This window comes from Strix aluco, chromosome 1 (assembly GCF_031877795.1).
Source record: "Strix aluco isolate bStrAlu1 chromosome 1, bStrAlu1.hap1, whole genome shotgun sequence".
Classification (NCBI taxonomy): domain Eukaryota; kingdom Metazoa; phylum Chordata; class Aves; order Strigiformes; family Strigidae; genus Strix; species Strix aluco.
Genome location: NC_133931.1, coordinates 70,787,799 through 70,803,891, shown reverse-complemented (window position 1 = coordinate 70,803,891; position 16,093 = coordinate 70,787,799). Strand labels below are relative to the sequence as shown.

At 37.8% G+C, this 16,093-nt stretch overlaps 1 protein-coding gene across 4 annotated transcripts in view; it reads right to left on the bottom strand.

Annotated features, from left to right (window-relative positions):
• The window catches only part of LPCAT1 (lysophosphatidylcholine acyltransferase 1), a 73,696-nt gene that overhangs the window by 9,560 nt on the left and 48,043 nt on the right, over positions 1–16,093 (bottom strand). For all 4 annotated transcript variants that reach the window (XM_074824351.1, XM_074824370.1, XM_074824381.1 and 1 more), the window contains 3 exons: positions 9,938–10,091; positions 8,950–9,048; positions 5,539–5,677 (listed from right to left, as the gene is read on the bottom strand). In XM_074824351.1, the coding sequence (XP_074680452.1) occupies positions 5,539–5,677; positions 8,950–9,048; positions 9,938–10,091 (392 nt within the window). The remainder of the gene's footprint in view (positions 1–5,538; positions 5,678–8,949; positions 9,049–9,937; positions 10,092–16,093) is intronic.

Below are 16,093 nucleotides of genomic sequence, written 5' to 3'. Positions count from 1 at the left end.
AGGGAAGGGCAGAAGCCCTCCAGCTGAGGAACAATGAATGAACACCAAGAGTAGTCATTTCTTAAAATCTGGGAAGTCTTTTGCAAACATGCCCTTTAATGCTCTGCACTCATAATTCTCTTCAACCTAACAGCAGCTGTCAATGCTGCCTTCCACTTTCAAGATTTCAGCGTTTCAAAACTCCTAATATTTTAGAGAATAATATTGTGAGAAGATAATGAATTTGTAACATATTATGAAAAAAACTGATTTTAATGTTGGATACTAATAAGACAATAAAAAGAGCAAGATTAGTTCTTGAGGGAGTGGGGAACCCTTAACATCAAAAAGTAACATTCTGTGTCAAAAATCAGACATTGAAGCCTTGTCGCAATTTGCCCATATGACTGTTTATTCAGACATGATTTGAACACAAGATACTGTACAGGATCCAAGTCATAAGAAGCTATTCTTATAATGTAAACTGACACTGGAAGAAGCTGGATGTGAACATTATCACCAAGTCAGTCACCTACAGTGTATCTATCACACATGGCCCACTCAAATTCACCGCGTTATCCCAGAAGAGCTCATGATCAGACGATGCTGTGAGCTCCCTGGTGTGCAGCGCAGATGACAGCTGAAGGAACCAGAGGAGTGACACCCAGTTCCTTCTGGCACAACTGGGCTGGTGTGGAAGATGGGAACTACCACAGCCACCTCTCTGCTACCCTTCTCTGAGACAACACATTTCTCTCAATATTGCAAAGGGCCAGGGAATGTCATTTGGCTCACAAGGGCACTGAAGTTGTAGGTCAACCCTGCCTCCGAACTGCTGCAGAGGGATAGGTAGGAAGAATGCAATAAACAACTTCATCCCTCTGCATACAAAAATTTGGTATCCTTTATCCACAGTTTCTATGGACCTAAAGTATTTTGCACCCTGTAGCTTCAACAAAACCTGATGGCGCTCAGGCCATGAAAACCAGTACTACTATCTATGTTGAAAAACCTGTATGTACAACAGGATGATTGATCACGTAAATGATAAAGTCTGGGGGGGGGGGAGGGTGGAGGGGTGGGGAAGAACAGCTTAAATGCTTGAAAATGCATACAGGAAAAGTTTGTCTTTCAATAATATTTAATGCAAGTTCAACTTTAAAAAAAAAAAATCTCATACCAAGGGATGTGATGCATCTGACCTTTTTCAAGAAGGAAATGTAGAACTTTCTTTTATATTGAAAATATTTAACAGGGGTAGTAGTTGCAATAATATATTAGAAACGCTTGAGTGCAAACTGATCCATCAGAATCAGTTAAGCACATTCAGTGAATCCAATGGAGTATATTTTTCTGCAGCTAAAAAGGAAAGAGCAATCAGCTATCAACCTTAACTGGGTCTGGCCTGCAGCAGAACCATGAAAGCATTTCCTTTTTTCACATGGACGCTTTAAACCCATCCCAAGGATCTATTCCTTTTTGTAACAACACATATAATGTGTGTGTCATATTAATGACTGAAAAAATAGTCTTTTTTGGGAAAGGTCATGTCATTCTAATAGTTAGCCCAAATAATGTAAGATAACTATAAAAATTTCAACCAACAGTACAAAAGATGCTTTTACAAGTCACATTAAGCGTAGTCCTTTTTGCATGGGAAAGACTATAATATTTACTGTAGATGCCATTCTAAGTAATTCTTCAAAAAGCTACTGTGTCCTTTCAGAAAATAAATTCAGAAAATCCCTTGAAGGAGTTGTTCAGAGAAGTACGATAGTCTACCTCCAAAATTGGCATCCTGACAACTCTGTCAGGATCCATCCCCCAATGTTTTATCAGTACTGGATCCAAATGAAAAACCTCAGATTCCAGGGAGGACTGAATTGAACAGGATAATGTTTCTGATAGATCACAGCAAATAGACGTTTTGGGTCTCGCTGAAACAAGTCCTGAAGATATCAAGGACTATTTATCAAAGTTGTACAAAGCAGAGCCTAAAGAAAAGTGCTTGGGATCCCATTTGCCTCATTCATCAGAAATGTGAGACAAGGTGATGTAGGAAGAATGAGCTATTCCAGCATTATTTCTAATCACAGATCTCATCTGGAGCTCAAACTTAAAGCAACTGTGAAGCATTTGTCTGGAGGAAAAGATCGCCTTAGTCATTTACTTGGGGGAAAAAAGTAATTTTACTTCCTGTCCCTACTTAGAGGAAAGAGACAAAAAGGAAAGAATCCAAAGTGGAGTTCTTTAAGACTGCTGTCTATACTTTTGCATTAAATATGCATATGTACTGCAAGAACTTCAAGAGGTTTTTCTCCTGCCTTTGCAATACCCTCCCACTACTTGATGCTCCTGACTGAAGCTGTATGTTCATGCATCTCCTCTAGTTTTTGTTCCCCCTCAGCTATAAATTACTTCAGTGTACAGGAACTTAACAGGATAATCCTGTAGTTAATATAAGGATACTACGTTTTAAAGAACAAATAATTCTTCCTTCTCTGAATGTTCATCCATATGGATATTCACAATTTTGCCAATCCCCCCTTTTTTCTTGTTACCGGCAAGCAAGGCAGAGTCTTCAGAACACTTTCACAGTCATCATTTGTCTATCAAAAGCAGGTGGACAGCTTCTTAGAATTTGCGATACCCTCCTACAGAACCTATTCAAATTCTCCAGAATCATGTCTTAAGATGAAGAAATCTTGCCTCTCTCTAGATTACAGTGAAGGGATGAGCTTTGGAATCAAGGTGCATCTAAACAGTTAAGCCAACAGCACACTGCTTAAGAGAACTGAAACTATACACAGATCTTTGTGTATTTTTAAACATGTGACAAAAATCTGGACTTCTAACAATTCAGATCCAACATTATCAATGTAGTTATAAAAATCTCAATTTTGCTATTGGCTATTCTGTTTACCTGCAACCTGAGCTCTACCTTTGGGATGAGATCTCTGGCTTCAAGGACTCTGCTATATGTGCAGCAATGTAGGTTTTATAGTTTGGATATTTTATTTTTTGTTTTTACAAGTAAGACTGAAGACTTAAGATTCCTGCTTCACATTCTAAACACTCTAGAAAGGAGGAGCTTGTGGGCAGACGCTCTGCTGTGTGTATCCAAAGTAATGTCAGTACTCTTCCACTGGATACAAAGTTTTGATTTCTCAGAACTTGTCTGACAATGACTTCAGAAAAGGTGCAGTTTGCAAATTTTCCACCTCTCCTTTGTCAGTATTTAAGTGCAATAAATTGAGCATGTGGAAAGTTGCACATATTCTCATGAAAGGCAAGAGATTGCATACTTACAGAAAGAACTTTCAAGATAGAAATGCATACTAAAAGTTCATCTTCTAATTCTCTACCACAATAAACTGGACATTTATTCTTACTATTAGGCTTTCAGATACATTAAAAATCTCAGTGCAATGTTTACATTATAAAATGAGCACTTCTCTCAGAAAAAGATCCAAGCAAAGTTTCAAAGAAATGATGTAAACACCATTCTACTTTGTGTAGCCTCACAAAAGACTACTCTTGACTGCAGGAAATAAAATAGCAAAAATGAGAGCTAAGCACTTCAGTGGCCACTGCTGTGGCTCAGTGGCCTAGATTTTCATGTGGTGGGAACATACCATGACCACTTGGGGTAAAGTGCAGGTTTAAATGCAACTAAGTACTGTTAAAGATGGATATTAAAATATTAATTCTTTGGTAGCTCACATGAACTGGTCTGAGTTTACTTGTACACTATTTCAAACGTAGGTATTCTCAAACAATGAAGTGTGCCAAAATTAGAGTTCTGCTAGGCTTACCAGCTTTGACTCTGTGCTGGTATTTTTGAAGCTGGTGATTGGGGGGGGGTGGGGGGTTGTGGTGCAGAGAAGAATTGAGTCACCACCCAAATGAGTTGGGAAACAAGAGATACGCAGGAAAAAGACAATAACGTAGGATGGACATGGAAATGCTGGGGACATTACTGACAGAGGGGTACAGAAAGGAAAGGGGTAGCACAGCAGGAATCAAGGAGGCAAGATGTAGCAGTCAGGAAAAAAGGGGAGGGTGGTGGCAATGATTCTCATTCCATAACTCTAAAATAGTTCTACAGTTGAAGCTTTAGCACATATTGCATGATTGAAACATAGGTATTACTAGTTGTCCTGGTTTCAGCTGGCATAGAGTTAATTTTCTTCCTAGTAGCTGGTACAGTGCTGTGTTTTGGATTCAGTGTGAGAATAATGTTGATAACACACTGATGTTTTAGTTGTTGCTAAGTAGCACTTATCTTAAGACAAAAACTTTTCAGTTTCCCATGTTCTGCCAGCAAGCAAGTGCACAGGAAGATGGGAGGGAGCACGGCCAGGACAGCTGACCTCTGCGAGCCAAAGGGATATTCCATACCACAGGACATCATGTTCAGTATATAAACTGGGGGAAGACAGACAGGGGGTGCCAATCACTGCTCAGGATTGGCTGGGCATCAGTCAGCATGTGGTGAGCAACTGCACTGTGCATCACTTGTCCGTCTTGGGTTTTATTGCTCTTTTTGTTATATTCCTTTTCATTACAATTATTAATATCATTATATATTACTTTATTTCAATTATTAAACTGTTCTTATCTCAACCCATGAGTTTTACTCCCCCCTCCCGCCAATTCTCCTCCTCATCCCACCAGGGAAGGGGAGGAGTGAGCAAATGGCTGCATGGCGCTTAGTTGCCGGCCGGGATTAAATCATGCCACTACTGTAGAAATTGTGAACACTGATGTCTTAATTTGTAAGATTTTTACAAATTAAATACATACTGATTATCCTGAAGGAAAAGCACTAAAACAGGGCATGTCATAAGCACTTCTACTGGAGATATGATACGCTGGCTATCAACAACTCAGTTCATACTTAAATGATACAACTATATTTAGAACCTTACTGCATAAAAGATGAAGAATCTGAAGTAACACACAAGTACATTGATTCCCAGCATAATCTATTCACCCGTATCTCACAATTTTTCAAATGCAACTTTCTTGCCTCTGTATCACCTGCATTACAGACTACATATTGAGCAGCCTGGTTAATACCCTCTCATTTCCTACCCCCCACACTCGTGACTTATTTTCCAACAGGCTGAGAAATTATTATGGGAGTAGAAAGTCTTACATCCCCCTATACTCCAGGAGGGCAGAAATAGTGAGGAACAGATACAATAGACAAAACAACAGGACAGAGCTAAGATAACTGTCTTGAAAATACATATTCACATACATGGAAGTCACAGAACAGAATATGCTGAAAGAGCTAATCCAGGTATTGCCTGACTTAACGTGGAAGGGAAAACCTCTAAAAACATGTAGACATGACATATGACATTTGATATTAAAGGTGAAACAAACATTTTTTTTTTAAAATGTAAATTTACTTTGTCTGCAGTGCTTTCATCACTACTGAAGTCAACAAAAAAGGTAAAGTTTAATAAAAATATACCTGGTTTGTATATCAACATGAGTTCAGACAACTTTGACATTTTGCAACAGTTCAGATCCACTTAAAATACTTACCATACGTAATCTCTCCTTTTTCTTCTTCATCTACAGCTCTAAAAAGATGTGTAACATTAATCTGTGACACGCCCATGGCCGTCTTCAGAATATGAGCTAAATCCTCTTCTGTTATAGTGCCATTTTCTGACTGGTACAGCTATGAATCAAGACAGCAAGATAAATCATTGCAAAGCTGAATGCTAACTCCTATAAACAGCACCATACTAAGAAGTTATGCAAAATTAAAATTTGGTATTGGAAATTCTAATCATTCTCAGATTGATGTGATCTATTAAGGATTTCTGATTAGGCAGGGTAAGAGATAGCATTGATTATTAGTTCACCTGTGTACACTTAGAAAGTAAAGCTTGCTATATTCAGAAAAAACTCCCTATGTTTACATGCATAAACACTGGAATTTCAGTGATATTCAGAGACAAGACTGTTTAACACTAACATGTTTTGCAGATATGTAACTGAGAATAATTTTTAGTCCATTGAGCTACCTGTCCAAACTCCAAGAGTCTGTGGAATCAGGAGATATATTTAGGTCAGCCTAAAGCAGATACTGTTTCCACTTGGTCAGATGTAAAACTCAAGATTCTTTGACCAAAGTCCAACCAATTTTGACAGCCAGTTTGCATAAAATGCCTACATCTAAATGACGTTATATTAATCGGGAGAATCCTACCCTGTATAGTAATGGGCCTATCATTTTCTACAAACACTTATTCTAGAAAATAATAATTCGGATATTCTTAAGTCCTGAAGCAATGAGTTTCCTCACAGAAAGAGTTAGCTTTACTACTGACAGGATATTGATAACTAAAAATAATTGTTCATAGTCTCATTCTATCTTTGTATATGTACAGTGTTTTCCCCTGGAAAAAGGACCTGAATATTTCAAAACATCTGTAATAAATACAGCTTCATTCAACTTTCTAAAATAACTCAATTTGCTTGTGCGGTAGAAATTGAGACAGAAGAGTTTTTGAAACATCCTTCACTCATTTTCAAGCATGACAACACTGCAAATATTCAACCATGTAAAAAATGCTATTTTGGAAACTTCCTTTTAGTTTCTCTATGTCATTGAGAAGGTGGGAACTGATGAGATTGAACAAAACAGGTATAAGGATGCATTTTTCACACAAAACCAGAAGTTGCTGTCATAAGACAGCACACCTCAATGGAATAAAAAAATTTGAAGTTCTGTAGAAGACAACATTCATGCTCACATCAGGAATCTTGCCTTTTCCTCCCTAGCACCTAACCTACACACAGTTTCACAAGGAGCAGGGCCAAGGACAAGACACTTGTGTAACAAAACCTCCGCTATCTTCACAGATCAAGTAGTCAGAAGGTGATACTTGATGGTAAGGCTCACAAGTATCATATCGGCAAGATTTAAAACACCCTTTAGTTAACTTAGCAGTTAGGAAGGGAGCATGCGTAGCACTTACACTGGAGTGCTGCTCTTACACTTGATTGCCATAATCCCCCCTTCTCTTTAAATTGCCCACCACTTTAGAAATCTGGTGGCTCAGTAACTCCTCTATATTTTCAAGTTCTTCAAGCCATATACTAAACACTTCCACTTTGAAAACTTGTTCAGCTACATGAAATGTTGCACTTGATCCCTGAAAACAAATGACAAAGTGCCTTCCAAAAGGTAGCACATGGCAGAGGACAGCACCTGTTCAAAGTCACACATTCATGAACTGGCTAGATCCTTCAATGGCTCTGAATAAGTTGTGTAAATATCTTACTGTACATGAACCCATGACAGAAGGGAAGAAAGGATTAAAAAAAACCACACACCTAAAGGTTCTCTTTCCCTTTTTTCTAGAATACTGTAAGCAAAATTTCCTCAGCTCAAGACTTTTTTTAACCCTTCCAATCATCACTAGTGGGATAAAATGAGCCATACCTGCTTCCCCTTGCTGACTGCTTCCCCTTCTTAATACATGCATAGAACTTCTTTGCAGCTTTATATTTTGCAATTAACCGGGGAACTCGGAATTATGTATTATGAGTTGAAGAACAGAGCAGATAGTGAAGAACAGAAATTTTCTAAGAAACAGTTCTATTAACTTAAATTTAGGAGCTTCTAAAGAAAATAATCACCCAATCTGAGCCTTTCTTCTTCTAAAATGGTAAAAGTATATTTCACATTATGCATCATGAGAGCTAAATTTCACTGAAAACTGCCCAAAAGCCAAGATTCAAATTTACTTCAAGCTTGTTCATTTTAGTATGAAGGCACAGAGCTCACCAAACAGCACCTGATGATTTCTCTGTGCCATTATATAGATCAAATGGAGTAAGAAAGAGCAGAGACCTTTCTGCTCTTCCCCTAGAAGTAGCAGTAACAGCAGCTATTAGAGGCAGATTTCCCCCAATATTTGTAGGAACTAAGTATTTTTGGTCCTTCCTCCTTTGTCAAATTTGTTTGATACTGGCCAAAGGGTAAGAATGATAGCTGTGAACACTAAACATTCACAGAAGTCTCATTTCTTTAGCAAAACGTAGTTAAGAGAATAATACAGGTATGTTGAAGAACCAGAAAACAACTACTCAAAATAAGGCTGCCATGTAGTACCATGCAACTGAATGTTCTCAACTCCGTGCATTCAATAGTAAAGACAGCATCAAGAGTTAGCACTTTTCAGTTTCAGTAACACTAAAGACCATGTGAGTTCATAGCAAGGGGAAAAGATGATGCAGAATGCAGCAGGGTTTGTGTGCTGAAATAGCAATATTAAAGAAATTAATTAAAAAGTAATAAAACAAGGTGTCAGACAAACCCACTGGAATGGCAAACATTAAGTATTGCTGCTGTCACTTCCCCAAAAAACCTGCATTAACTATCTGTGCTGATGCTACAACAAACCCCTGAGGCTAGAACAAGATCAGGAGCACTTCTGGGAAGCATAAAGTCTGAGCAGAGACTGCAGGACCAAGACAGAAACATGGTAAAACTGAGGGAATAAAATCTTACCATGAAAATAAGAGGGGGTAAAAAAAGTTAATATCTACTAACATGTAGGAAAAGTTTTAAGATGTTTTATTAACTTGAAAAATAAGATTTGATTGAAACATTATAAAAGGAGTAAGCACAACTCATTAGCCTTTAGTTTACATGAATCAATACAAAGGACTTCAGGTTTGAGACTTAGTGTGCTGAAAAGGATTCTACCAGAATTCCACAGAGAACAATTTCAAACTGCAAACTTCCATAATTTCACACAACTTAAACTTGCCATGTGTTCCCTCTGAACATGACCTCTTAATCCAACTTTCCATTACTGTTACTTTAAAATGTAATTAAGTATTAAAAGGGCATGTGAAACAAGCTTCTGTTAAGTCTAATGGCAGTATTAATGTTTTCTAAAAATAAGTGAACTACATAGAGAAAATACTGCTTACCTGAAATGCCAGCTGAATTGTTTCCAGAGTTTTGGATGGCTTACAGACAACTGACAGAGCAATGACAAATTCCCGAATGTCAATTATGCCATCTTCATTCTGTGAAGGAAAACCTCACCTCAAAATACTGCAATTTGTCTGAGAACTTCCATAAATAACTAACAGTTGCTAGAGATGCAGACTATTCAGAAAGATCATTAGAGATGCCACTACAAAAAAAGTGTCAGTAGAATAGAATTACAGCAGGGCAAGAACCTGAGTCATCAAAGCTCTACAGGACCTTTCAGAGTCTCAGTCAGAAGTCGTAATTCAAATGTTCTTGGAACACACTTCTGCTACTGTTACCCTTCAATTGTGTATTTAAGGTTTTTATATTAAACCATCTGAATTACTAGATTAAAATTAAAACTGGAGAACCAGAAGCAAGGTAGCCTAATTTAACCCCTGAATACATGACATCTACTCTTTGGTCTACAAGAGAACACCATGAACATATCCACTTCCTGGTCCAAACAGCACCTCATCCAAAGATTATTATCTTTTCATTTCCCCTTTCTGACTGATTGCCAGAGGATTGAAAAACTGGCTCATTTGCCAAGTTCCTAGGCCCTTCAGGTTTCGGGCATCCTAGAAGAACAAGTGATTTATTTACAAGGCAAGTGAAATATCAGCTAATAGGCATTGCATTCAGTTGCAACATACAGCATCAGAGGTTTAGCCTGAACTCATCTTTCTTCCTCTTCATATTTTGCATCTAGAAAGAAAATTAGTTTTGTCTAACTGATACTCCTTTTAACTTCTACCTGAATAAATGCTTTATTTAGTTGATGACAGGTGCTCATACCTTGCTCAAAGGGAAATGCAGTAGGCAAATACTGTGGTGAAGTGCTCAAAAGCCCTTAGCGCTGGCCCAAAAGAGACCTCAGTGAATTCAACTGGAACAGAACTAGACTAAAGTGGAGTTGACCAAAGTAGTACAATTTCTTACCTCATCAAAAAGTGCAAACATACTTTCTAAGATGTGAGAAACTGGAAATTCCAAGTATGCTGAAAATTCTTTAAGATCAACCTTTTCTTTCTTCATTTTCATGGCACTTGCAGCATATTTATCAAGATCATCTTCAAGTGTTTCTGGCTTCAGCCTAGAAAGCACGTTATTTTTGCACATTTCAAAAGTAAACCCAGTTTTAACAACACAAATTTCAATATACCAAATGAAGCAATGGATGATAATGGTGTAAAACATTACACAATCTGGAATTACTAAGCAATTTTATTATAAAATAACATATTCCTATAATTTTAAGGCTTCTAATACAGTTCTTGAACTGTATTAGAAATTACTGCACAGGCTTAGGAACCCTGGTCATAAACTTGTATCCTTTGTTCTACTTATGATCAAAGCTGTATGGGTAAGCAGTTCAACATGAACTAGTCCAGAACAAGCTAATAAATACCAGGCATGGAGAACAGGTGGGATTTAGGTCACCTGAATATGGCTGTAGTATAGGACAGTAATATAAACCAATTACATTTCCAAATTTACTAATGTCACTGAACATGATGCATCTTTCCTAAAAGAAATCAGGGATTACATAATAATGATTATACAGTTAACCCTGTTTGTCAGTCCTCATTTTTTACATTCAGTCCGGAGTTGGACACTATGAGGTGACCCAAACAAAGTTATAGCAGTTAATACAGCTACAGAAATTCCCTCAGTCCCTCCAATTGCAAAACCAGACTTTGACTGATGAACAAACAGCTTTATATTTATGCAAGTATCTAGTGCATGGTGTTGTTAGTTTGTTGGGGTTTTGGGGGGTTTTTTTGTTGGTGTGTTTTGGGTTTTTTTTTTTTGCTAAGTCAAGCTTCCTGTTTTCACTTTTTGAAAAAAGTCTTACTATGAATACAATAAATGGTGCTGCAAGTATGTGGGGAAACGTAAATTCCCTCCCTAATACAAGATCAGCCAAATCTCGATCAGCAGGTTTCCTCTGAACTGATTTAGGGTAATGTGCACATCCAAACTTTCTAGCCCGAAGACAAAAGTAGCCAATAAAGTCTTCTACAATATTCTTCTGCAGCTGTCTGTTTTGCTGTTTGCTGCTGCAGACAAGAAAAAGTTATTTACAGAACTCACAAGCTCACACCAGAATTGTTCCCAGACTGCAGCTGGGACTCTTCAGCAGCTTCCTCTCAGTGACAAGAATGAATAAAATACTTAATATCAGCATTCTCAGGAGCTTCTGAAAAAAGATAAGAGCATTTCTGATAGGAAGATTATCTGATACGTCAGCTCCAGACCTTGATCACTTGCTGAAATGACCCTTCCTAAAAATCACTGCTTGTAAGTAAAAACACAACTACTATGCTGCCTGTGATTACCTAAACTGACTTTCCAAAAATGTACTAACTAAACAACACCAAGCCCTGTATTTCTGAATTATAAGACCTGAACATGAAAGAATTCTTCTAGAGACCCATGGCCCCTACAGAACATTTGTATGTTCTCCATTCTGGCATTAAAGCACCTATCTTAAGTTTTGGTCCTAGACAGTATAAAAAGAGTAGCAAAAAAACTCCTCTGCAAACATTCATTTTTCATGATCAAGTAGAAAAGTAGCAGTAACAATCACAAAGGAATCCATGGAGGATTTGAGATGCACGCAGAACTCAACTTCTCATATGCAGGATTACATATAAGAAGTGTCCACAGATAATACATCCTCCATTGTAGTAGTTGAAATGGATTTTAACTGTAGGATGAGGACAGCTGGCATCCAAATCCTCCCTTGAGATAAGCCACCACTGACACAGAACACGCAGTCTAACATCTGTCTCTAAATCAGAGAGATTTGATTTGCAATGAATTGATTCAAAATTCACCTTCTACAACAGAGGGAGTACTTGTTCGGTGAGTAGTATTTGAGATTAGTGAGATCTCCTCTTCACCAGTCACTGAAGTGCAAAAAGCTAAAAAGTTTGAAGCCAAAACCTTGTACGGAAAGTAGCATGGATTACCATGAATCTTACAAACATCTTGTGGTTTGGGTTTTGTATAGAAAGAGGTGTGAGCCGATCTCAAAAAGAGCTTGTGGATCTGTGAGGCAAACATTGCTTCAGCTTGAGTATGAGTGCACTGTACTTCTGGTAATCCAAGGTGGGCTCACTTCCCTCTAGCCATTTCACAATGAGAAAGTAATTGATGGTGGATGACCATGACTTACTATGCTGAAAGTCTTTTGAAGCCAAGTGTTCCAAATCCCACAATAGATTCTGAACTTATGTGGAATGGTTTGAATGTCTTAATTCCTTTAAAATTGTTATTTTTATCCCACTGGAGGCTATAAAAGCTAGAAAGCCAACAGTGGATATCTCTGGTCATGAAATCATGCTTGTTTGCCTAATGGCTTCCATGCAGGATCTAGGCTTTAGGATACATAACGTTATTTGCTGTTGTGGTGTTTTGCTTCAGTTTTTAAGCCAGTGAGCACTAAAGAGAACAAAAAGTCATTTCCAAGTCCCTGAAGATGGAAAGGACATTTTCCAAGATTAACAGCTCTGAAAATTAAACCCTTCACAGCAGACTTCGCAGGGAAAACCAGATCCCTAAAGGTAGGGTATTTTTCAGCAGAATTACCACTATTAGCAAGGTAGATGTCTTACCTCCTTAAAGCTAATTTTAGCTGCATTTGACTATTTGAGAACAAACTCCTTTCTTGCATGCTGGCACCCTGCCAAAAACCTTCTAGTGTCTCACAGAGCTGGAAGTTGCGTAAGAACAGCTGGATCTTGTAGCTAGCTACTGTAAACTGCAAGCTCAGAGAAACATGCCTTATGCCAGAAAAGCATACTACATTCAGTTTTATGTCTGCAGATGTACTTCTGTGCAACTTCTTGTCATAATGGAGAAAGGATACAGAACAGCTGCAAAGCTGACCTTCTGAATACTCTGTCACACCCTGCCTTGATCCACATGGCAGAGGCTATCATGGTTGGTATTTGCTACATTAAGCCTGATCTGTGATCACCTTTAATGGACAGTATTGCTTTTAATCATGAATACAGATGGACATCCTCCACAAGGTTTTTTTCTTGCTATAGATGATCTCTGAACACTCTGAAGTCATGAAACTGTTAGTTATCTGCCAGGGTTATTACTTTGGAGATGCAAAGCTCTTCCTATAGTCTGGACCACCATTTCAGGCACACATGGACAGCAGAAGCTTGCAGTGTAGTCTGGATGGTAAAGGCTGTTGACCAAGAATAAACAGGCACCAGACCTATGAGGTAATTATCTCCTCCTTGCAGATCTCATGATCTGCCCTACAGGGGCATTGCCTAGTAGGATCCTCGTGGTCAACAGGTTGAGATAATATTGGAGAGTAGTGGCCAAAATGGAACTGCTGTTTAATTCAGGTCATTCTTACCAAAATACTTTTGGTAAGAGACAGCAGAATTGATTCAACACAAGTAGGTTTACTAATTTTGAATTTTGCCAGGGAGTGTGTAAGGAGGTAAATCCTGCAGGCTTGCTGAGGTTGTAGAACATTTTTCCAGGGCAGACATCACTAGTACCCACCACATGGGTACAAGACACCAATAATACTCAGGCTCAGGAAAACAAAAGAGATAGTTAAGGATCCTAAAAGAATTCCAACATAAATTGCTGCCCATTGTTAAAGATAAAAATTACTACGAGTAACCCTACTGAGAAAGTCAAGAAGTGTAGAAGGCAAGAACAGGGGATTTTTCTGAAATCTGGCCTGAAAAAGATGATTTGGTGCAAACCATACCTTTTAAAAGTAGAAGACATAATCTGCAAAGCTATACTGTCTTCAGTGAAAGGTACCAAGAACCTCAGTCTGTATACTAAATGCATACACCAGATCAAGAACCTGCCAGATGAAAGGGTCTTGTGTTACGTGGATACCAATAATAAAATGCACATTCACTAGGATACCATATTATGTTCTTGCTGTACTTTCTATACTTATTGCTTTTTGGTGCACAAAGTGGAAGCCAACTACCATACTGGAAGAGAAAATGTGCCATCTTGTACAAGTACCAGTGCTGCCTAGCCTTCAAAAAAACATTAGAAAAAAAATAGATGAAAGATATTAATTTTTAAATAATATTTGCCAAAAAGACTTCAAGTAAATAAGAAAAATCAACAAGTAGAAAACAGTGACTAAACCAGAAGGATGTGACACACATCCACAGACTTGCTAAACATTCCAAATCATACCTGGGGTTTTAAGAGTGAAGGATTTGGGAGGAAAAAAACAGGAAGCAATTAAGTAAATAATGCAGTAGCAGAGGACTGAATGTTAAAAAATTGAAAGGTAGACAGAAAGCAAGAGAAAAGAGAAGAAAGAGATCAGTAAAAAAAAAATCAAGTACAAAATAAACAAACAGATGATCCTTAATCTGGCTAGAAGTGTGATGAGGTTATCAATACTTTCCCCCCAAAAAGATGCAAAAGGCCTGGAGCACTAGGATTACTTGAGCAAAATTTCAGGTTACATCAAGACCTGATTTTATAAACCTAATCCAACAGCAAACAGAACACAGTCTCTAAAAAATTTCTACTTTGGATTGCACGATGTGCTATGTTTGGTCCTCCCTCCCAATTTTCAGAAAATAAAACAATTAAAATTGAGAATAATCACAACTAAAAAAAAATAGGAAATCATCTGATGGCCTAAAAGCCACAGTTCCATACGAAAGCGGAACAACAGTTAAGGCTAGAAGGTCCTTCTAGTTCACGGGCAAAGTGAATGCAGGAATTAGAATGAACAGAAGTTAGAGACAATAGGAACAAATCAATTTAAATTAGAACTTAATGATCTCCTTGCAGGTAACTGCCCTAAAGCAGCTCATAAAAAGTATCTCATAAAAAGATGGAGATGAGACTTAATTATACAGTATTAACACTTTCTGGAGGAGAAAAATATCTGAAGAGGTCTCTAATAAGGCACAAAATCCAAACAAGCTTCAATGTCTAGAACGTGGTAATAGATCCAGTCCAAGTACAAATACCAAATCACTTTAAACAGTAGGGTAATTAAGTGTGGAATAAATCATCAAATGAAGCAGAGGATTTACAATGTATGAAAGCTACGATAAAGATATAGCGTATCACTTAGTCATTAGCTCATTGGTCAGACATAGATTATCAGGCTCAAGAGAAGCATAACTGCTTGAGGACTAATGAATGCAGAATTTGAGAAGATGGGACTCTGATCAATTGATCTCATTGATACAGCAGTCAATTTATCACAGAGTTCAATATGAGGCAGCCAAGTTTCAGACAGCTGTGACCTGGCAGCAGTAGCTGCATGGCTTCAGGATTGGATCCCATCCAGCTGAGCACAGACTAAGCAAATTTTACATACAATGTTAATAAATCCTGTAGATAGATAACGTGAACAGAAATAACTCTCCAGTACAGCAAACTGAGGTATAACTTGATTTCAATGAATCTAAACCAAAAAACATGTCTGGATTTGCCTTACTATAAAAAATCTTGCATTTAAAACTAGATGTTACCTTGAAGGTATGTTATTGCTCAAAAACAAGTATTAAGACTGGATGCAAAATCCATTGGATGAAATTTACTGTTCCAGTTATTTAGGGATGTGACTGGATGATCTTAATGCCTTCCTGGCCTCAAAACCTTTGAATAAACAGCAAAATAACTGCATCGCCGAACGTGCATTAGAGATGAAGCCATATTTCCAATCTTCATCCAATTGTGCCAGAAAAATACCATCGTAATAGCCTTCTTACTGGCACATATCCAAATCAAGACAGAATAATATTTCACCAACGTACAATTGCTCAAACCAGACAGAGAGATTTTGGGTTGTGGGGAGCCTCACTCAGAAATGCACATAATTGTTTTAGAGGCAAAACCAAAAACCCAGAAAAGCATAATTTGAAAGAAAAGCTTTAAATTGAGCAGGCAGAAGTCAGACAATTTAACAAGAGGATTAAACTGAATCCCGGGATTATGAGCTGCATAATAAAGAGACATGGGCGGTTTTTTGGGTTGTTTTTGTTTGCTTTTTTTTTTTCTTCTTATTTCTGTGAATTCAGAGCCTTTGGAACAAAGCAAGAATCTGCTTCCCCTAAGAAG